This window comes from Nymphaea colorata, chromosome 6 (genome assembly GCF_008831285.2).
Source record: "Nymphaea colorata isolate Beijing-Zhang1983 chromosome 6, ASM883128v2, whole genome shotgun sequence".
NCBI lineage: Eukaryota > Viridiplantae > Streptophyta > Magnoliopsida > Nymphaeales > Nymphaeaceae > Nymphaea > Nymphaea colorata.
In genome coordinates this window covers 9,993,967-10,017,498 of record NC_045143.1, presented here as the reverse complement: position 1 = coordinate 10,017,498, position 23,532 = coordinate 9,993,967, and the positions used below count along the sequence as shown (strand labels likewise).

The 23,532-nt window shown below is 36.6% G+C and overlaps 2 protein-coding genes across 2 annotated transcripts; both read right to left on the bottom strand.

Moving 5' to 3' along the window:
• Window positions 1-190: 190 nt before the first annotated feature.
• Window positions 191-8,785, bottom strand: LOC116256555 (uncharacterized). Its single transcript, XM_031632953.2, has 13 exons — window positions 8,302-8,785; window positions 7,558-7,700; window positions 7,139-7,255; window positions 6,231-6,345; window positions 5,311-5,448; window positions 3,444-3,539; window positions 3,235-3,348; window positions 2,624-2,692; window positions 2,342-2,412; window positions 2,142-2,235; window positions 1,488-1,616; window positions 1,284-1,373; window positions 191-460 (listed from the first exon to the last, which is right to left on the bottom strand). Exons 1-13 carry the CDS (start codon window positions 8,683-8,685, stop codon window positions 368-370), a joined length of 1,653 nt encoding a protein of 550 aa, XP_031488813.1. The 5' UTR covers window positions 8,686-8,785; the 3' UTR covers window positions 191-367.
• A 2,432-nt stretch (window positions 8,786-11,217) lies between these two features.
• LOC116255668 (protein OXIDATIVE STRESS 3-like) lies at window positions 11,218-12,658 on the bottom strand. The gene is made up of 2 exons (XM_031631566.2): window positions 12,289-12,658; window positions 11,218-12,140 (listed from the first exon to the last, which is right to left on the bottom strand). The coding sequence occupies exons 1-2, from the start codon at window positions 12,405-12,407 to the stop codon at window positions 11,936-11,938; spliced, it is 324 nt and encodes a 107-aa protein (XP_031487426.1). The 5' UTR covers window positions 12,408-12,658; the 3' UTR covers window positions 11,218-11,935.
• Window positions 12,659-23,532: the final 10,874 nt, after the last annotated feature.

Here is a 23,532-nt window from a genome sequence, read left to right as displayed (position 1 = left end):
ATTTTTTAAGTATATCTTAACATTTTCATTCATGAAGCATATAAGCTCAGGCAAATATTTGTAATCTCTCAAATATTAAGCGGTTAATGGTAGCTACTTCGAAAGGATGACCGTTTGTTTTTATGCTCGCCAGTGAAAGAGCATGAGGAGGGACTCCCCCTGTTGACACGCAGCAAAATAAGTCGGCAGATTTACAACAAAAAATCATTTCTTTCATTCCATTATGGTCTCATCCGTGCGGTTTATGTACAAGCAATGCAGCCAGTAGCCACCGATACCTCATCTCCTGCAGAAGGTACAGTTGCTCTATGATCTGAACCTAGTTCTGGAAATAAGGGCTTCCGAATCCATTGGTAACACCATTTATTTATGAAGCACAGAACTGCCTCATGGGAGTTAATGATCTTGCAAGCGGAAGAGGAACATATGCTCTAACGAATGTACCTTCCTCCTTGTAATCCTGAACATTGACAAAAAGAACAGGAAGGTGTCAAGAACATAGAGGCACTGCATACATCATCAGTAGATCTTATTGAGGAAAACTGTACGAGCAATAAAGTTTTGGATCTGGCCTTCAACCATATCAGTAAAACTATTCATGCAAAAAGGCTCTGTAAACCTGAACAGGAGGGCTATCTTAAAGTCTCCAAGTCGAAGCAGGTATAGAAGTTCAATACTTAAGGTGTGCCTAATTAGAAGACTCGAGCTATAGGGAGATTTTCTTGGTCGGTCAAGGAGAAGCACCTAAGGGCTTAGGTTTTACAATGGACAATAGAAGTAGGACTTGGAAAACATGCGCAACCAACTTGGCAGGTCTGACACATCCAAGAAATTCTGTGCTTGAAAAATGCTCTTTCAGATTGCCCCGAGGAGCATAGCGTAGCTGGTCGGGCTTGCAAGACTTGCGAGAGTCCAGTCATTAGTTTGATTCTCATAAGTGTTACTTCTCTAAATTGGAAATGGTAACAGTGCGACACTCTAGTTGACAAATGAATGAACTACTGGTCTACCCAAATCCCAAAGCAGCCCTAGACCCCTGGGGTCAGGAGAACTCCACCCTTCTTCGCCACCCTTCTTCGGGTGGTTTCTGCTTACCTGAAGGAAGATTAATCGATCTTTTAAATACACCTTTCCAGTTACACAACATTTAAAGGTGATGAGCAACGCGATAAGTTGACTGACTTTCCGAAATTTGTTAAACAAAAAAAGATGCAAAAGTGCTAATATTCTGTAAAGGCCATATTCATACAGATCCCCAGTATTTACTGGAGCGACACACTTACCATTTTCTCCACCATTCCAACTTCATGTATAGTATTGAGAAGCTCCCCTTTGTCATAAGGTACAAGTGCTTCTATCCATACCATTGAGTCCTTAAACATCAAACGTGTTAGTTTCATATCATCTGCTTAACCCAAATAGAGAAGCAGCCTCTACATATCAATTGACACAAAAGAAAAGAAGCTTCTCAGAGACTGCAACCTTACCTTCAATTTTGTTTGAATTGCATCACAGAACTCCTGCAGTCCCTCACCCGTCAGAGCTGATATGCATATAACATCACCACTCTCAGCTGCTTGTAGCTTAATTTCTTCATGATCGTTCACCATATCAACCTGAAAAAATGGGAAAAAAATAAACTCTTCCATGAGGCATTGAGAATATTAGTCAGATACCAGCATGGCTTTGATTGGAACCGACATATTTCCTTCCTCTGGTTTTCACTTCTTCGGTGTCAACTTTTAGTCCAAACACTAGGCTTGGATGTGCTCCCATCAAAGCTTTATATTGACTGACTTATTTGGACTCTTCAGAGCAGGAGCGTGGGTGGAATCTTGGGTCTCACAGCCTTTTTTTTCCTCTCTAAGCTTACTGAGTCTGGAGGATTAGTCAGCTGGATGAGAATGTGGCTTAAAACTGAAACAAGAGCCACAAATCCCATTATTTCTAATTTTCTAGTAATTCTACTAAATTTCACTGTTTTTCGTAGCACCAACGAATAATATACATCTCTCAAAAACAAAAAATGCCAGGTCGGTGGACAAAGGTGTCAACTTATATATGCAAAAAAAAAAAATCCCCTTATCCAGAAGCAAGCAAAAATCAAAATAAATTTAAAAATTCCACTAACATATACATGCCTTGTTCCAGACCGTTAGCTTGGGAATGGAGGTCACATCTAATTCTTTCAGTATCTGGCTAACTGCATCTGTTTGCTGCTGTGCAAGGGGGTGGCTGGGCTTCATTTTGCAGAGATAATAAGTTAACCAGCTAAGATAGTGAATGAAAAAGAAGAAACGTATGGACCCCAAACATAGAAAAGATTAAGAAGAAACTATACCTTATGTCCACAACATGCACCAGCAGTGAGGATTCTGAGATTTCTTCGAGTGTTGCCCGGAAAGCTGCAACCTAGATCAGCATGTACACGTAAATATTTATATCAATATATTTCTCGTTTGTATATGACGACAAGAAAAGACAGCACGTTCATTATCCAATAGAGTATGAGAAAGCACACACACTGACGAGAATAATAAACAAAATTGTCAACAAAAAGGATAGAATAAGGGAAATCAAAAAGAGGAGAGAATAGGGGAAACCATAGTCAGAAATAGCTTACAAGAGTAGTTGGCAGTTTCTGGATAAATCCAACAGTGTCCGTTAAAAGGAAGTCTCTCCCATTTCCCATCTGCAAAAAATAGACAAATAGAAAATTTTATCACATATCAGGTTTATCAACAGGGATCCTGTTATGAGAAAAAGAAGGATGAAGCAGAACAAGAATAAAGCCATCCCAAGCCATATGCCACTAAGTACATCCCAAAATCTTAGGACACCCATTCTGGCCCCTATATCACCATCCTTGCTATGTTCAAGCTTGCCAGTTCCTTCATGTGTTTCTGGTAGATAAGACATCCTAGCACATCCATGAAGCCTGAAACATAAACTAACCACTATTTGCAAGCAAGAGGGTGAACTGTTGTTCAATGGAAACCAGAGGCTTCTGCACATCACAAAATTCATTTTCGGGACCTTTCAATAATGAATACCCAAAATATCATGGTGTTGTTGATAGAAAGCAATGTGGCCAGACCTAATAAGGAGGGGCCTCAGATTAGATACTAATCCCAGCTTATCCATTTGCAAAAAATAAGAAGAAAATAAGAGAGAAAGAAAATGGAAACGAATGAAGCTTTCAAAAGAAAGGTTAGGCAAAAGAAGCTGGCAAACCTTCACCCTTCTTGTAGTTGGATCCAATGTTGCAAACAAGCGATCTTCTGCAAGAACATCTGACCCACATAGTCTGTTTAAAAGTGTACTTTTCCCAGCATTTGTATAACCCACCTGAGAAGTCAATTCAGAAGAAATAAATGGAGAAGAGTTCAAAATTGAAGAAGGGTACATAAATCGAGTGACAAGACCAGTTTGCTTGCACTTACAAGAGAAACCACAGGTACAGGTACAGACAAACGTCGATTTCGGTATTGCTTTCTATGCTGTCTAACAGATTCCAACTCCTTCCTCAGAACACCTATCTGACAAAACACAAAACTGAGCATGCCACAAGGTGAACATATTTCTACGTAGGTGTAGTTGCCAAAATCAAATAAAGTTGATATCAGCAGTATTTATATATTGAGAAGAAAAGGAAGCAACAGAAAATAATACTATCCTTCACGATTATACCCTGAACTGCATGGAAAAAGATGAAGAGAGCTTTGAAGAAGCCTAGAATTGAATCATTCCAAGCAATAGTTGCAAGAAATATCAGTTAGAATCAGGAATTAGATATGCAATCTTGTGGATCTTTCTGCTAGTTTGGCATCATCAATTTTAACTTTTCTCCATTGTAAAAAACAATCAGACTTGCCTACCACTAACTGCATTATTCCTAAACCATATAAATCAAGAATTAGGTGATTTGAGTTTGCTTCTTGTTCACAAAGTCTTTATGATTATTAGATACTAATGCTCAAATTATTTTGTGGTTTCTCCTCAAAGAAACTATTCAAAATTCCAACAAAATCTATGACATAGGCTAAAATTATCTTTCAATCCTAAAAGGGTCTTGGGAACTTTAAGAACACTCATCCACAAGTGAAGTTCTGAACTTTTGTTCACAATTGATATCAAAAGTGGCTCTCTTCCCTCCTTTGCTTTTTAAGAAAGCCTGTTACTCCATCCACCATATGAATAGGATCCTAGAAGTACACTTATTGCACTGAAGAAACTATACTTATTGCACTGAAGAAACTATCTTAATATAGTTCTCGATAATCAATTCAGCATTTGAAGCACTGCAGGCCTTGGTCTGCAACCTCAGGTCAAGATATCAGATCTGCTACAATCAACTCAAGTAACTCTGTGTGTCTAGGGATGTGAAGGGGTTGGATTTGGTTCTACACAGGCTTCCTCAAGTCTGACTTAATCAGGTCTGACCTAAACACATCCACAGTTGAATTTGAATTCTTTAAACCAAGCCTGCTCCAATTAGCTTAAGGTAACCAGTTTTACAGGTAAAAAAGAGTAAATGGGTCATGATGTTGTTGGGTTCTCCTACTCAGATTCAAAGTTGGAGAGAAAACTGTAAAAGAAACCAGGAACTGATTATTAATTGGATCCTTATTTTCTCAGACGGGTGAGGTAACTGTATACCTGACCTGTTGACATTCGTAACATTGTTTTGTATTTAGTTTACTAGAATAAATGACAATTGTAGAGTTCTATAGTGAGAAAACTTGAAAATTAACATGTACATGTTTTACCATACAAAAAGAACAATTATGCATAGAACAAACCACGTGCATTTAACCTATATGCATAAAATATAACAGTATACTACACATCAAAAGCTAACAATATAAAACATAATGATATAATTTACAGAAAAAAATTTTGAAAGCTATATGTCTTGGCTGGCTAGGCGAAGTTTGGTCCTGAGAAAGCAGTATTAGTCTTTTTTTTTTTTTCTTAATAGGGTTCAGTCCAGGTCAACTTGGGCGAGTCACAAACTTATTCACTGTACTTGCTAACCATTGCCAAGACAAAATAGGTAATGCAAAGTCCAAGAATAACAGAAAATTTGAATAAGCTGAATCATTCACACTACAATCCTCTACATCCTAGGCCTCCGACCCTCCCCATTCCTGCATTCCATAATCTGGCTTAAGTTTTCCAAGGTTTATTTGAAGTACATCCCCAACATTTTGATTGACTTAATGCAGTAAAATTATTTGGTAAATAGGAAAATCCAGCACAAAATGTAGGCAGCCAGCATCTTCAAATAGACAAAAAAAAGCCACTTACTTGAGTTCGCAAGATACGCTTGTCCACTTCTATCTGCTTCTCTCCCATTCCCTTCACTTGCCCTCCAGCTTGTCGTTCAAGGTGCGTCCACATTCTTGTTAGCCGTGGTAATTGATATTCCATTTGAGCCAATGAAACCTAGCAGGTGAAAAGTGCTCCATGTGATTTCAAGTTTCCGGTTTAAGTATCCATCACATTTAAGACACAAAACACATATTTTACAAGAGGCCTATTGACCATCTCAGTAATCCCATCAGCCATCAGAAATCAAGTGGTTACTCAGCAGGAACTAAATATCAGTACTTCATTACTATTCCCAAATAAATGTTTCAGCTTCATCATTAAAAGACAAAACCTTAATTTCAAGCCCTTGGAAAAAAGATGGAAGTGTACACCATGGAAAACCATTTATTAAAAGTAAAAAGACTCCCATAAAAAAAAAAGCATCAATATCGAAGACATAAATAGGAGACTGTTATTCCATTTAGATAAACATGAAAGGGTAGGAAGAACAATAATGAACTACTGTTCTATTTCTCAAGGATCATTTTTTGAATTTTTTATTCTACATAGAATGTGAAGACAACTTGATGATGCATGAGACCATCTTAGTTTCAATGAAAATTCATGTTTACATAACCTAGTCATTTTGGCATTTTAATAGACAAGCATAAAGCATTCTAATAGCCATTTTCGCATTTCAATTTAAAAAACCTTTAAACCTTCATTCCATAACAGGTCTCATATGTCCATGGCATTTTAACAGTCAAGCACTTGGGAACCTACTGACATCTACTTTGTTGGTGTAGTGAGAAATGACAATCAAAAACTCCCCATAGGTTCCTCAGTGAAACACCTTAGAAGACCCAATTTTTGATAGATAATTCAAATTTTAGGCATGGTACAGTTAAAGCAATTGCCTGCAAAGATGCTTCACGAGTTGCAGCACGCTGATCAAAAATGTCCAAAATAAGGGCTGTGCGGTCACAAACTCGTACATCTCCTCCAAAGGCCTTTTCAAGGTTGCGAAGTTGTCTGTAAGTTTCAGCAAAATTAATGCCAGAAATGAAATTGTGCATAGAGTTTGCGCTGAGAAACTTTCACACATAGTATAGCATAAGATTAACATAAAGGAATCTTATAAATCCTATGGCAATCCCAAAAAACTTAACTTTATAGGCAGTTATTTCCCTATATCTCGAGGAGCGTTCTAAAAGAAGTAACCTAAGTTTAATCTTTGCAAGCCATACATTACACACTTTATGTCACATGGGCTGCAATAAAATGGTGTCAGACATGCTATTCTAGCATAGTTTCCTACCAAGACTACCAGACAACATTGGAGTGAATCAAAATATCTTTGCAGCATAGACAAGGGATTACTCTAAGTTAGACCAACTGCATCTCCTGTCCTCAAGTTTTCCAACTGGGTACAGTGTACACCTGGCTTCATGATATCCATTTAAGGCCATTTGAAACTTGGTTTCGAAGAAACCCAAAGCCTATGATGAGTTTTGATCTAATGGTGCTTCTCTAGAGTCTAGATTAGGCATTTTCATGTCTTCTTCAATACGTCGGCTCCCAGTCTGAGATCTTATTTGTTTCTAGTAGATGCCTACTGAGAAGTAAGAACCGAGTTTATTTTCCATAAACAAATTGATATAGAGAAACAAATTCGTACTATCCATATTGGAGCAGAAGAATCAGCCATTCACATTCTTCTATGACAAGTATGATATCACTCAACTCAACAATGATTTGAGAAACACAAGATGAAAGACCACCTATTGATTAATCTTGTACACTGTCCATGTTACATGATCATTACCCTGGTGATAGCTCGTCATCAAAAATTACGGTCTCAACGTCCAGAGCATGAATTGCAGTTCGGATTTCTGCAACCTTGCCAGATCCTATGTATGTTCTTGGGTTGGGATTCCCAAGCCTGCAACAGAAGTACAACAAGCACAAGTTTTCATTAGGTTCACGCATGCTGATAAAACATAAACTCCACCACAGAAAGATGATAATAATATGCAGATGTACATGACCATTACTGAGTGATAGTACACAAAGAAACAATCTCTTAGCTTGATATTAGAATAGCACAGCCATAAGTGGATTTATTATGTACAGTCTACAGACATTAAACAGCAGAATCAAAAGTATGTGATCAAATGCTTCTCTGTTACACACAGACATGATATATCTTCATCTATTCTTGCTTTAAGATATCGTAAACCGTACTTTTGATATGTAGATCCAACTACCCTCAATCCAGCAGTGTCTGCCAGCTGAGCAAGTTCCTCTAATGATTCTTCGATAACAAATAAATCATCTTTTCCTCTTTTATGTTCAACGCCAACCAAGTAAGCTTTTTCCTCAAAAACCTGGCAAACAAACAAAGTAACAAAGATAAACTATATGAAGCATCAATCATGTAGATTTACTTGGTCCATTATAAATAATTATGAGATTAATTTGCCAAAAAAATTACTTATAGACTTCCAATTCTATTTGCTGACTTTCTGACTTCGGTACAGAAAAAAGAACTAGACGATTATATGGTTCACTGATAAAGAAAAAAGAAAAGAAAATTCATTTCACAATTTGAGTCATTAATCAACTATTGATGATGCTTAGCCTATTCTCTTAGAAATTAAGGCATATCCTCATATGTCAATCACCAGGAGAAAATAGTGTACATCAGTCACCACGGGTCATACTTTTAAGGAAATAACATCACTGAGTGAGACACCAAAAAGTTTAATTCACAATTGAACTTTAACGCTACAAAGAAAAATCAGAGGGACCACTAGTGATCAACCTCTACCTTCATCGCATTCGGTCCAATCAAAAAATCGTAACTTCTCCGAACTTCTCTTGGCAATTACCACATGAAAGCTCAAGACAAGCCATCAATAAACGATACAAAGGCCAAAGAGAACAACAGATGGTGCAAACGAAGAAAATAACGAACCAAAATCCCACCTCCCGTCCGTTTCGAAGCGTGAATCTATCGGATTCGTCGACTTCCACTACCTTCTTCCGAGCTCTCTCAGGCGTCCCCAAATTGCTACGAGCCAAATCGGCCTCTTCCCCACCAACAACACCGTCTGCACGAACTCCGCCATTAGTTTCCCGATGTTCCACATCCAACCCATCCTTAGGACTCTCACCAGCGTCCTGCCTATCTTCGTTCTCTACCGTCTGAGGAAAATCCAAGCTTCTGGAGGTTCTGATGCGGAAGGAGGTTTTTCCAGGAGGAAAGAAAACAAGATCAAAGCGGTGGCTGTCGAGCTTCCGTTGATGGGTACCCGCCGAAAGCGGCAATGAGGCAGTCGGGGAGGCACACCAGAGGCGAAGAAGGCTCATGGTGGCAGAGAATCTGCTGCCTTTACCAGCAGAGCGAGTGATGCTTGGTCTCCTCGTCTGTGAGAGAGTAAAGACGCATATGATTTGATAAACTGCCACATCAAACAGGCGGTTCTTATCCAAGGCCAACGGAAACTTTTCTCGCATAGAGATCTAGAGGACCCATATTTTGGATTTTGGGTCCGATTGAAACTGAGAGAATTTGGGTTCGGGTCATATTGACCAGTCTGGCTACTAACTAATGAACTTTTCCATTTTGGGCAGCATCCTAGATATACTAAAAATCATATTTAAGATTTGGTTTTGATGTAAAATTGAAAATTGAAGCAACTTTCATAGATTAAGTTTCGATCGTAGTTTCAACCATAAAATAATGAACATTTTTTTTCAGGTTTAATCTTTCAAAGGATGGACTAAACAAAATTCTATGGCCTGTGATGCAACTCAAAGAGTAACATGAAGTGTGCAGTATTGGAAAAGTTGGCTTCAATGAGCTGATTCAAAGTCAACTAGGGGCAAATCAATTTGATTCATAACCAGTACACAGGTACCAGTTGTTTCGTATACCAATTAACTATTGTATTGTTTTTATATAGAAAAATTTTATTTTTTTCACTTCTTTTGTATGTTTTTTCTCATTTAAATTTAAATAATAATAATAATGTCTGTTTACTTATAATTAATTACTTGTTCCAGAATTAGCCGTTTCACTGAATTAGCGGCCTGCCGATATAACACAGTTTCTTCTTTTCACAATACTGCTGCATAGTACATTCTAATTTCTTATTGAAAAGAAAATAATTTGTACACAAAAAAGGTGCGCGGTTTGCTTCAGTCAGGTCAACTCAAGTCAAAATATTTTCTAGTTCATTATAAAAAGGTTTTTCAACAAGATTACGAACCATGATTGGCATCTCCGCTTATTGTAAATGACGAACCCTTTTCTACGCATACTCGACAACATTTCCCTTTTCCCTTATTTTACAAGTATAATGTGAACGTCAGAGAAGCCTGATTGCAGTCACTTGTTCAAATTGTAATATACCATCCTTGCTTATAACTTTAATTGTCAACCCCAGTCCGGGCCTAGTATAAGCATCAACTTGCACTATTTGTTTCACTTGAATCCAGATATCACTTAAGCCAAATCTGAACCCAATTACATAATACATATATAGAACTGGTTTTAGGGAACACAAAAGTTTCATTCAGTTTCGGCCGACTATACATCGTAGTGCGTAAATGCAGCCGAAGACCGATGTATGAACTAATTAACCGCAAATCTACCTATTTGCATAGCGAAGAACAAGATAGATCACTAATCTGTACAATGACAACTGTTCTCTCTCTCTCTCTTTCACTAATCCGTTTCATTCACGGATTGTTTTTGTACCTAGGGGACCTCTTGTCCCCAAATTTTGTTATATATTTCCATTTTATCGGCTCTTTCTCTCTCTCTTTCACTCACACACACACTATATATATATATATATATATATATATATATATATATATATATATATATATATATATTTATATATATATATTTATATATATATATATATATATTGGTAGAGAGAGAGTGAGAGGGAGAGAGAATGTGTGGATTTTTTCATATGGGTTTAGGTTTTAGGTTTGGATGGAGAAATCCTTCGACCTCTTATACAACACCGCCTGTTTCAATGTATCGAGTGGTTGTGACTAAATGGAGATCCGGATGGCCATAGGATTTTAACTCCTCTCTCTTTGCCTCTGTCTCTGTCTTTCTCTCTCTCTGTCTTTCTCCGTCTCTCTCTCTCTCTCTCTATATATATATATATATATATATATATATATATATATATATATATAAACATGCATGTGATCAGTTAGTATCAGATGCTGAAGTTAGTTGCCGAATTTGCTTTAAGATTGTTATTCTTATTTTGCTCAATCCATTTTGGCTTCCGCGTATTATGAAAAACATCTCTAGGGAGCCTCAGCCATGTTGAACAAGTAGGGACTTTGGCACATATGATCGTACTAAATGCCATTTGAAGGACTCACAATCTAGAATGAGTTTTTTCTTTGCTTTTCCTTTTTAAGAATCTAATGTAATTTTGAATGGTCACCGTAACTTTGTTTCTTTTTTTGTGAGCATCTGCATGTAACTTCTGACACCTCCCAAGTTGAAAGGCAGAACAAATGGTTCTCTAGAATAGGTGGGGGACTTTTCTGAAGTCGATGCAGTTTAAGATGCCTGTAGAAATTGGGTCCTGTGGCTTGTGTTGCTTGCAGCCTGCTGCCTGCTGTACAATTTTGTGCCATCAGTATGTTCTTTTGGACTTGGTACCAATTTTTTCCAAACTTTACTTTGGTAACATTCTACATAAGATCTTTATGCCTTGGGCCTGGGATCATTTCCGGGCAGCCTTTCTTCATTCTGCTTTTGAAAAGTGCACAAGAAAACCATTGATTTCAGGATTTGTCATGCTTCGAAAGCCGTGAGAGAAGACAACAACCAGTTGTTGAAGGTTTCATTATGGTCTGCAATGAAAAAGAAGGTTTCATTATGGTCTTGCATCCGATCACAATCACTAGTACGAACTGTGTTAACATGTAACTTATCAAAATAGAAGTTCGCAATCCCCCAGACACATGAATATAAGCCCATTTGCCTGTGGCAGAACATTGCAAGTGGGCATCCTTGCTGCGACGACACGGCTGCGCAGAGCTAGCAGATAAAGGGACCCCAAGAATTGACCAATCATAGGCTTGCAAATTTCCCTTTAACAATCCATGAAAGGGATGATGGTTTCCCTTAACGGGTGAAGATTTTCTGCAGCTCTTGCATCCACAACCAGTAGTTCATGCATGCATAATTTGTGGTACCTACTGTGGCTGCTCGAAGATGTAAGTCCATGCACATATTTGGGCGAAATGGCTGCATTTCATGGATCAAACAATGAAATAACTGAAACCGTGTTTATCATGAAGAGCAGCAACTTCAATGGCCATATGTCAACATCGGATAAGAAGAAGAAGAAGAAAAAAAACAAGTGGTCAGCTATGAACAATCCTAATTACCGAGAACTTTTCCTTGTACTCCATTGTTTATACACATGTTCTATCCCCGTCTGATTTCCCATCACTCTGGCTTCCATAAACTCGGAATCTCTAAAATATCATAGGCAGCCAGACATCCACCACCCGGTGATCGAGCCAAAGCAATCTTACGAGTGCAACAAACAGGACCTCAGCTCAGATCAAACTACACCCCGACACAGGGCCTGCAAGGAGTTCTCAACACAGGCCTACAAGAAGCAGGAGGCATGAATGGCCCATGCTTTTTGCTGCACTTCTTCCTCTTCTTCACGCAAGGTTGCTCAGGCTTCTCCAGATCCTCAACGCTCTTCACGTCCGAAATCCGCTTAAAAGACTGCGATTTCCCTGAGAAAAACCTCGACAACCCTCTTCTGCACAAAACCACAAACACCCACAATCAGCCTCACATCAGGCGTCCAAATTCATGAACACCAACAACAAAATCATGATCAGCAGTTTCAAGACCACCAAGAAACGAAGAAAGGAAAACAAACAATTAATGGGCAGCCAGCTTCTTACTTTCCAGGAAGGTGGTTCCTCAGGGAGCTCATATCGAATGTCTCTGGTTCATCATCATAATCATCATCACGATCAGAAAAGCTATCTTCATTGGCAAAAACGGAATGCTCATTAGCCATGAGAGAAAGAGAAAGAGTTCTTCTCGCTATATGGAATTTTAGAAGGAGAGGATGTGGTCGAATGGAGTTTTAAACCGGGTGGAGTAACGGTCGAGAATACAGTGGCTCTGGATAGAGCTACACGTCACATACTTTTTTGGTGGGAAGAGATGTGGACGGACTTATTTCTTTGAGCCACAAAGCGTCGTTGAGGGCTGCACTCATCATCATGTGGAATGGGATTGAGTTCCTGCTCGTGGGTTTTGATCCTTATCTTAACTAAACCCTCTGTTCTTCATCCAAAGAGTCTATCTCTCCTTCTTAGCCCTTTAGCCCTCCTACCCAATTGTCAATTAAAACTACAGAAACCATAGCTGGATGGCTTCGTAATGGATGATGGGACTCTCTGGACGACCCCTCAAAATTGGCATATTCTGCGCTTTTTTGGGTTTCCTGCCATGGCCCGCATACTGTATTCGCCCTTGGTTTTCAGAAAACAAGAGGCTCCATAAGAGGCATACCAGCTTTGATATGTGATCTGTCCTATGCCAAAAGTCCTCCCACATGCTGATGATAACTTTAAAGTTTGTCCGGGCGTTTGATGAAAATTTAGCCGTTCATATTTTGAGAAATTCTCATTCAGGAGACTAGTGCTTGTTTTTCCAAAACAGTTTCTATCTTTCTGATTCATTTGGGCACGGCCTCGTTTTTGTTGGCAGCCTCCAAGACTTTAAACCTTGGCACGTTTGGCACGTTGAAGGGCATGAAACTTTATGCTTTTGAACGTTTTGCCTTTTAAGTTGGCAAATGTTCTTTTGCTCTTATGTAATACAGAAGGCATAACTGTCAATTGATTTAAATTGGTTGATTCTGTAACTAGAATTGTAGGACAACAGTGAATGGAGGCCTTCTTTTGGCAGTCGTCAGAAAAGTATGGCCTGTGTGTAAAAATTGAAGCTTTGAGGACCAATTAGAATTACAGTTAGAGGGTAGGTCTCCAATTAAAGATATTTTTCATTTATTTATGTATACAACCGACAAAACTAGTTTTCTCATTCACTTTTTCCCTTTTTCCTTTTTAATAGGCGACAGGTATTGACTCTATCTTCTATACGCCTTCTCATTCTCTTATTTTAAGTGTAGAAAAAGAAACCTTTTAATAGGATGCAATAAATAAATATATATACGTATATGTAAACAAACCAGAAGCTGCCAGGCGCTCATGTACCATATTTAGTCGAAATAGACTATGTTATGCTTTTAAAGAGATCACATAATGGTAATTAAGTCGAAATAGACTATGTTATTTTTTAAAGAGATGAGGTAATACTCGTGCTTCATGTTGCATACATGAAACATTGGACGCATCTTGAATTTTGGTGCCAGATCTAACTTGTACATTAACTTATCGATCTTCCTAATCAAGTTGAATAACCCAAAGCACAATACTGTTACCTAAAAAAGATGAATGTGTAGTCAAAATACAACTTCATGAGGACTTAGTTTACAATCCTAAACTCGGCATGTCATCTATCTTTGTCGCCTACTTAACTTGTTATAGGCCAAAGTTTTGAGCTACTTCAGCCCATGCAGTGTTGAAGGTTTTTAGAAGCCTTCGGCCAGCCTACCTTTCCTTTAAGGCAGTGGAAGAATTTTTCATTTTTTCATACCATAGACCAGATAATGAGTTTTAGGCACTTGGCAAATCATGGGCATCATCATAGATTTATCTCACAATAAACTATCAACAAACCATAGGCATGAGGCCTTATTATAACACGTCATTCCTCCAAGCGCCTCTATCTATTTCTATATGAAATCTAGGTAGGAGGAAGACTTCCTTGGAAGGAAGTCAGCTAAAGCCAATTGCCAACTAATTAATGTGACTAAGCAACGCTGCAGACCATTGTTTTACTCAGGGCCGAGCATTCATTCACTCTTTAAGGACACTGCCTATGCATCCACTTAGAGAATTAGTCCTAAACCCTTGTGTACCCATGTATGCAGCCTAATGCTATGCATGCGAACTTACTGATGGGATTGCATCTTTGAAGGAATTGCTGATCATGTTGCATTGATGCACTTCATTTTCACACTACTATATTGTATACCCTAAGTGCATTGCTTTCTATTTGACTCATTGATCTCACTTCTTTACCCAGCAATGCCTAGGCTGGCCACATGAGTGACTCATACCATTTGCTTGGCCGAGGTCAGACACAACCGGTTCGCAACAATTTTATTGTCACAGATGTAGTAGTATGGATGTTCATCTCATTCATAATTGATCTAACTCACTTTAGGTTACTAGTAGTTGATGTCAACATCGTGTGTTCTACATCTGCACTAGATAAAGTAATTACATTTTACTTCTTGTTCTTTTACGTGACGAATGCAATAGTTGATTTTCTATCATTTACTTCCATCACAATCAAAATTTGAATTTCATTTAGGTAATGTTTAAAACATAGAATTTCATTGCAAATGTAGAACTAAAATTCAAACTTAACAAAAAATTACATTGTAACAAATGCAGAGGAAGGAGTTGGTTTCTAGTGCTAATATGGAATTAAAGCCTTGTGCCTTTTCTCCCAATCTGATAGATGTGACTAAAGTCTCATGCTTTTTTCTGCCTATTAGGAATTCTCTTCTCTCTATCACGGAATCACATTCTTTTATAATCCCTTACATTCGCCACCGCAACCGCTGTTGCACTATGGTGGACCATCAGTAGCATGAGCATTTTCATTGCTCCATTGCATCGTTGTCTTTTGTTTGCTACTCATGGCAATGTGGTCTCATGCTCTTTGCAACAAGAATAGCTCATCCTCTCTCTCTCTCTCTCTCTATATATATATATATATATATATATATATATATATATATATATTGTTGTAGAGAATGTTAGGTGACATTAGGTTTCCTCACAGATCTGCTCTTGATCCAACAATGCATCATGTTAATTTCTATCTTGTTTATTTCCCACATCTTGCTCGTTAAACCTGTTATACTAGTTCATTTGCATTTTGCATTACCCAACCCCTTTTATGTTATGTTGAAGTAGGCTAGGGGTCGGTTCTTGCTTGTTGTTGTTGTTTGTCATCATTTCTCTCACTCCAAGTTCATGCTTTGCTGACTTTGAAAATCGATTTGCTGGATTGGGGCTTGTGGTTATGTGCACATTAGTTACTGCTCTTGTTCATGTTCTTGTGATCAAGTTCTAATTTAACGCATGCTTGTGCATGAAGGTTTAGTTGTGTTTAGCAAAATACAACTTTGTATGATATACAAATGTTAAAGAAACAATTCTCTTTACAAAAATACTCGATGTTATCATCGCTGTAACCAGTCCTTTATCTCCTCCATGTCACAATCTTATCTTTAAGTTTATTGTATACTATGGTATAGACCGTTAAGCATGATCTTTCTTAGTTGTATAAGATTATTATATAAAAGTCATGTGAGCTTTTGCAATTTATTGAAAAACCAAGAGTATTCATTTTCATTTTATGTATGTTGTCTTCTCTTTATGGTATCAAAGCTAGCGCTTCACAGCCCAATGACTTTCTTGTCTACTGCCCAATGGATTGCCATTGCTAGGCTAGTCTATGTAAAGTTGAACATGGACAACTACAAGTTGTGGAAGAGCCAACTTGAGTTAGTCATGATATCTCAATAGATATTAAAATATGTCAATGCTTCCATTTTTAAACCCGTAATTTAAAAAATTATGTCAAATGAAAAAGAAGAAAGCAACCAATACTTTGTATCATGGAGAAAATATGATCAGTGGGCATTAAGTTGGATAAAGGCCATTGTATCAGAGGTAGATATAGGCAAATCATTAGATCTCGCTGAGCTCATGAAGATTGGACCACATTGAAAAAGGTATATGGATCCTAGTCTCCCTTTCATGTCATGTAGATGAAGAAAGCTCTCATATTTATGAAGAAAGGAAACATGAGGATTGTAGAGTATTTGGAGAAGAGTAAGATATTGGTGGACTTTCTTGCAGCATTCAAATATTTACAAATGAACTTTCAAGTGAATATGAAAGTCTCATGACCTCGCTTGTCACGTTTGTGTCAAAGGTGTTGACATTTTCTTATCTCTATGATATTCTTTTTAATCAAGAGAAAATATTGCAAATATTAAAGCCCAATGTGCTTGTGCAGCCAAACAAGTTAGAAAATGCTATCTGTTTAAAAATGCTATCTTCAACAGGCCTGCATAGGCGAGGCCGCGGTCATTGATGTGGCTCTTATCAAGGACAAGGAGGTCGAAGCCAGAATCAATATGGAAATAATCAGTCTCAATCCTCTAATAATGAAGCATAAGGAAAGTGTTGTCTGTCATGTGGCCAAAAGGGATGACACTGCAAAGACAATCTGAGACATCCCACATGCCTACTTTATAATGACACTTCAAGATGCTAGAGATGAACATATGTACCTTGACATTGAGGCCACTAACAATGATGAAACCATGCAAAACAAGAAAGGCTTGGACACTATAACAGTTGGCAATGGTAAATTTTTACCTATAAAGCTTCTAGAGAAAGTGCTGGTTAAGATCTAAGGCACTTCATTGATTTTAAAAAATAGTCTTCATGTCTCTCAAATGAAAAATAATTTGATTTTGATGGGGAAATTTACTTTGGATAATGGGTGTTTTAGTGAATTTACTAAATTTAATTTTGTAATTAAGGATAATTTGACAGGTAGGGAGCTTCTTCATGGGCCAAAAACTAGAGACAAATTCTACCACGTTCGAGTAAAGCCAGCTAGAAATCAAGAAAAGAAGATAGAGACTTTTGCTCAACGTTCAAATGATGTTTGTGGGTCATACGAAGAATGCATAGAAGGCTTAGGCATGCTACTAGGAAGATAGTTAGTTACTCTATTGAAGTCACTTGGTCATTTCAGTAAACTCCTCTATTAAAAAAAAAAAAGAGTATAGACATTGCTTGATTGGAAAATCACATAAACTTTCATTTATTTCATCAAATTTTCATGCGACCAAGGCTCTTGAGTAGATTCATATGAATGTATGGGGTCTGACACTACTTCATCTCGAGATAGGTATATGTACTTTTTGTTGATCCTTAACAACTTCTCTCAATTCACATGGCTATTTCTTCTAAAGTGCAAGTTTGAAGTCTATCAATGCCTTGCGAATTTCAAAACTGCAGTTGACAAGCAATTGTGAACACATATCAAAATGGTTCAATCTGACAATGGAATGGAATTTGTAACAAAATTTTTGAGATGGAACTGGAATCTCATGGCATAATGTGTTGGTTCTCACGCCCATACACTTCTGAACAAAATGGCATTATTGAAAGAAATAATTAGCACATTGTTGAAACTCGATTAAGCATGATTAACAATGCACAATAGCACCATGACTTTTGGGTGGAGGCTAGGACTACAATATATATTATAATTGGTTCCGCAAACTCAAACTCAACAAAGAAATTACCATTTCAAATGTTATTTAATATGGTTCGTGATTATTCTTTCATGTGTTTTTGGTATTTTAGGTGTTACCCTTCTTGACCATAATACTAACAAGTTTAACCCATGACAGCTGCATACATGTTAATTTGGGTACTAGACGCTACAAAGGCTATCTATGCCTGGAGCCAAAATCTAACCGAGCCATCATCTCAAGGCACATCATATTTGATGAGTATTATCAATGGTTATCATTAGATATGCCATTTCAACCTACTGGTTTTAATAAGTGGATTTCTCAATATTATATATCGGCTCATAATCATGGCTCTTTGACCCCCATCATGATAGATAAGAAAATAATGATGACTTTGTACCTTTTTTGCTCATGAAAGAGAGGTTGAGAAACATAACCTCTTGAACTACCATCATCATGGAATTTTGTCTTCTCAATAACCTGATGTTACTCTTGGTTTACCAGAGGTTGGTTTTATTTCACCCACAATCATTTTATAAGAGCCTACTCTAACTTCTCTATCAACTTCCGTTGAGATTCAAACACAAACATCTTGTACACATCACATGCTAACTAGTTTAATGATAGGATCTCTTAAATTGAAGGTGTTTTCAGGTCAATGAGAGAATGTTTCATTCATCCCAACAATGAACCTATGTCATTCAAAGAAAGAAATTTGTCTCCTCCTTGGCTCATAGTCATGAAATAAGAAGTGGATGCTCTGCACCAAAACCAAGAATGATGTTTGGTTCCTCCAGATCTATAGTTTAATGTCACTGGCACAAGATGGATTTTCAAAATAAAACGTTATGTTGATGGGTCCATAGCTTGAAACAACGCAAGATTGGTTGCCTGAGGCTTTCCCCAAGAGGCAAGTATAGATTATGGTGAGACATTTAGTCTCACCATCAAGCCGACTATTATTCGAGTGATTCTCGCTCTTGCCAATGCAACATAATTGACTACATCAATAACTTAAGACATTTAGTATCATATTCAAACCGATCAAGCAGGTGATTTTCACTCTTGCCACACAACGTGCCGCTTTACTTGATTTTGATAACACGTTTCTCAATGGCTACCTCAATGATATATTTTGCTCCACCCAATGGATTTGTAGACACTTGCTTTCCAACATATGTATGCAAATTGAATAAAGCTCTATGTGGTCTCAAATGGCTCTGTGGGCGTGGTACCATCAACTAAGTATTTCCTACATTATATTAGTTTTCATGTATCCCAGTTTGATACTTCTTTGTTTCTTGATAAAGGAAAAGAGCAGCTCTATATGTTGGTATATGTCAATGATGTGATTGTCACCGGCATATCTGTTTGAATTATTGACTAGATCCTTAATCAACTCTGCAATTCATTTGCCATCACTTACATTTTTTCTTGAAAAAAAAAATAGATCGTTGATTTCATTCCATAAGTGTAAAACAACAAACATATGTACATCATATTTTGGTCGAAGCCAAAATGATAAATGCAAAATCAATCACTATGCCTATGTCCAGCAACCAGTCTACACCTTCTGACACTTTATTGTTGAATCCTACTCTCTATCAGGGTCGGTTGGGCACACTTCAATATATCATTGTAACTAGACCAAAAGTCACTTTCACCATCAAGTGAGTGTGTTAGTTCATGTGACAACTGACAAAGCAACACTGGGTTCTAGTAAAATGTATTTTTCATTACTTAAAGGGTACATGCAATTATGGATTATGCATTCTCTGCCCCGATCATTTACTCCTAAGTGCATATATTGATGTAGACTAGGCCTATAATGTTGAAGACCAGAAGCCTACTGAAGGCTTTGCTACATTTCTTGGTGACAATATTGTATCATGGGCTTCAAAAAAACAACGAACAATACTACACTCAAATACCTAAGCGGAATACAAGTTGCTAGCATGTGCAACAACCAAATTGTTATAGCCAAGGCTTTGTTATTGGAATTGGGTCGATCACGTGATGAAGCACCTATGTTATGGTACAATAATATATGAGCCTTATATCTTGCCACAAATCTAGTATTTCATGCTCACATAATTCTATAAAATGTTTCTAAAGGTCATATTTCTATAAAGTTCATTAAGTCATCTGAACAATTAGCTGATGGAATCACTAGGGCTATAGAACAGCTCTATTTGAAGAGTTCATGGACAAACTTAGCATGCTTCCAGCCATGCTCAACTTGAGGTAGTGTGTTAAAGAAATAGCATCAAGCCACAAGGAGATAAAGGACTAGTTACAACAAAGATAACATTGAGTAATTTTGTGAAGATAAATGTCAGCAAAATCTGTTATAACTTATCTTTAAGTTTGTTGTATATTTCCATATACAGCTATATTGATTGTTACACAGTTTCTTCCTCTATTGCAATTTATTGAAGAAGCAAGAGTATTCATTTTCATTCTATGTCATCTTCTCTTTACAGAAGACATGCATATACAATGTTTTGACCTTGTTCATTTATTTTTATTTTGATCTCTCACCTATTCATTTTCTTCAAGGTTTCTAGTGCTCCTTCCTTCTTTACAGGTGATTCTCAAAAGTTCATAAAATTTTGTAGTTTAATTAGTCTATACTTTGTGTCCTTTAGCTAAAAAAGAAAAAAAAAAGAGAGGATAATGCATTATAACTACCTTTGATTGATTGAGAATTGATGTAATTCAGGGGAGTCCAAGAATCTATGAAAAGGTTCTACAATTATTGGACTTTTGTTTGTTGGTTTTCCCTGGATATTGGTGATCTTTTAGACAAGGATCCTTTAATAAATTTTTTCCTTTATTCTTTAATTAACTTTGAGTTTAAATTTTCCTAACTCAAATTATGAAATGTTGTAAGTTTAGTAAGTGTTTGATTGGTCTTCAAATTATGGAAGCAATTTAAATCATGCAAGTATTGTGAGTTCTTCTTGGATGGGGAGTATAGATTATTGGTCTCAAGAAAATCGAACACTTCTATGGCCTCGACTGAAAGATTTTTGCGGTTACTTTCTTAACTTTTTATGTTGTTTATCTAGTTATCTACGTCAATTCTTAGAGAACTAATTCATTTTTGTCTTCATAAGACATTATAGCTAGTTTACCAGTAAAAAGAGAAAATGACAAACCTGCTTTTGGTGACCACTTGTTTATTGTCAAGATGTGTTGACTGGAGAATTTTGAACTTTCCTTTTTTCTGATGTACTTCCCTAATGCTTATTAAATATTGTGGTTGTACGATCAACAATCAACCTATTTCTGCATGTAACTTGACCTTTCTTCCTACTCAACTGAGGGGCACTCACCATGTTTTTGAGAGGCACCTTTTTATGTATAAATATGCAAAAAAATAGGATCAATCAATATGTATATAAGGGGATTTTATTGGACTGTGTAAGCATTTGCCCACACATGCCGACATGTGGCTCCGCCCCCCGCAAAGTAGATTTAGCTTTACGTGTGTCATTCTCTTGTTCTCTTGTCATCTGATGGAGAACAACATGTGGAACTTTTCTTCTTTCATGAAGTCATCTTTCATACAACCATAGGCAGTAGAACAATGGATGTGAACGTTCTTTATGATGTCATACTTTTTTTTTTAATTATATCTAGATTACATTGTTAAGAATTTCATTCAAGGTCTTGAAGATTTGTTTTTTTACAAGTAGCTGTGAGCATTGTGAGCAATTGCCTTTATGGGTCCACAAAAAGTGTTTATTTTCATATTGAAACTTCATGCCAATTTTTCTCATTTACATGCAAATGCTATTTAAAATTTAAAATTACGTAACTAGTGCCGCTTAGGGAGAATGTTTTTGGCTCTGCCGCTGTCTGCCGACCGTGATTTTTATTTGCCGTCCACAAAAAGTGTTTTTGGCAAGATGTGATGCTTTAGCTAAGTGAAATGTGAAACATTAGACAAAGGAAGCATCCCGTCAGATCTTTTATCGTTATTTCTCATATATTTTAATTCTTCTTTTATTGAAATAGTTGTTCTAAAATAGGTGTAATTTGGATACCTGGGCAGGCATTTAATGCCAGTTATTGTAATGCACGCATTTAAATGCCAGCTTAACATTGAGGCAACCAAGGCTTTTCATGGGTATAATATATATATATATATATATATATATATATATATATATATATTCCTCCGACTATTTTGAGCTTGGTAAAATCACGGCTGCCAAATGTAGCGTTTGCCGGATGTAATTAAACATACCGCCCATTGTAACAAGAGTGTGCTATGAGAGGCCGGAAGATTTTTTCATGAAAACCTACACGGAGAACTAATAAAGAGAGTTTAGTTTTGCAGTGTTTTCCTTTTTTGGGCTTCTTTTTTATATCTGGACATGTATATAGACATGATGTAAATAATTTGTCTATTAAAATAAAATATTGGTCGTCTAATTATGACAGATAAGTTGACATTTAAAGAACTTTAAAAAACAATGCTTTACAATTTTATGTATCCTTAAGTCTTAGAAATCCACTTTCTTTTTTGTTTTGTTAAAAGTTGATTCGCGAGTTTGTTTCCAACAAATTAGATTAAAGACCACGATGAATATATGTAGCCTTTTTTGATATATCTGCATGTCATTCATATAAGTTTTGCACAACGGCAACAAAATGATGCGAAAAGGATAATCTTTTGCATCTGACCATACGATCTAGATATATCTTGATCTTGATACATCTTGCATTTCACCATACAATAATAGGATAATCTTTTTTAGCCAGCATGATTTGATTGGTACGAGATACAACTTTTTTAAGGACTCTGACGCGAGATAGAATCCAATACTTACAACATGATAAATATATATATATATATATATATATATATATATATATATATATATATATATATATATATATATATATATATATATATAGAGAGAGAGAGAGAGATATAGATATAGATATAGATATATATATGTGTGTATAGTCAATATTTACCTAATGGATAAAATTTAGGAACTTGTAGTTAAGAAGACCACAATTTATTGCTAAAGGCATTATAAATTGTCACCACACCATAAACCGCCTTTAATACCAATGTAGTGAGTAGCGACTGTTTTTTAGCAACAGTTAAATCATCCAATATACATATATAGTGATCAAGCTATCAAAAATAACCGATCGGATGTAATTTACACAGCGTATTTAGAATTTTTTGCTTTGAAAATGTAGGTAATAAATAAAATCAAAATCATGGAAAATCATCATATCATAATAGATCAGAATGCTTCGACAAAAAGTCATAATTATATTTCAGAAACCAAAACATGATTTGTAATAAAAAAAATATGCCAATTTTTTATGCTTTTGCAAATTCCTTCATGTTCACATGGATGTCTTGAACATTGTGAGGACTTTAAATGGATCAGCTTGTTTATTCAGGGGCGCCCATCATCGAGATTCCTTATACTTCACCATCAAGACAGCTCAGGCAAATCTTCCATGTGATGTGGAGAATTTTTATTTTTTTGTCCATAACAATAGAGCAACAGAAACTTTTGAATTCTACTTTCTTTAGATTATCTTCATGATTCCATGAAGATGCCAATGTGGAAATAATATTTGTTTGGTGAGGTCAATGGTTCTCTCACTCTCTTTTTCTCTGTGCCTAATGAAAAATGTTTGTAAGATAATAAAATAGCCATGTTATAATTTGATA

Excerpts from the sequence above, each read along its gene's own strand:
- LOC116256555 (XM_031632953.2), bottom strand. The coding sequence starts at position 8,685 with ATGAGCCTTCTTCGCCTCTGGTGTGCCTCCCCGACTGCCTCATTGCCG. Across the intron at positions 2,413-2,623 it reads AGAAACTGCCAACTACTCTT|GTTGCAGCTTTCCGGGCAAC; the intron begins GTAAGCTATTTC and ends ATGCTGATCTAG. Across the intron at positions 2,236-2,341 it reads GTGCATGTTGTGGACATAAG|CCACCCCCTTGCACAGCAGC; the intron begins GTATAGTTTCTT and ends AATGAAGCCCAG.
- LOC116255668 (XM_031631566.2), bottom strand. The coding sequence starts at position 12,407 with ATGGCTAATGAGCATTCCGTTTTTGCCAATGAAGATAGCTTTTCTGAT. Across the intron at positions 12,141-12,288 it reads AGGAACCACCTTCCTGGAAA|AAGAGGGTTGTCGAGGTTTT; the intron begins GTAAGAAGCTGG and ends GGTTTTGTGCAG.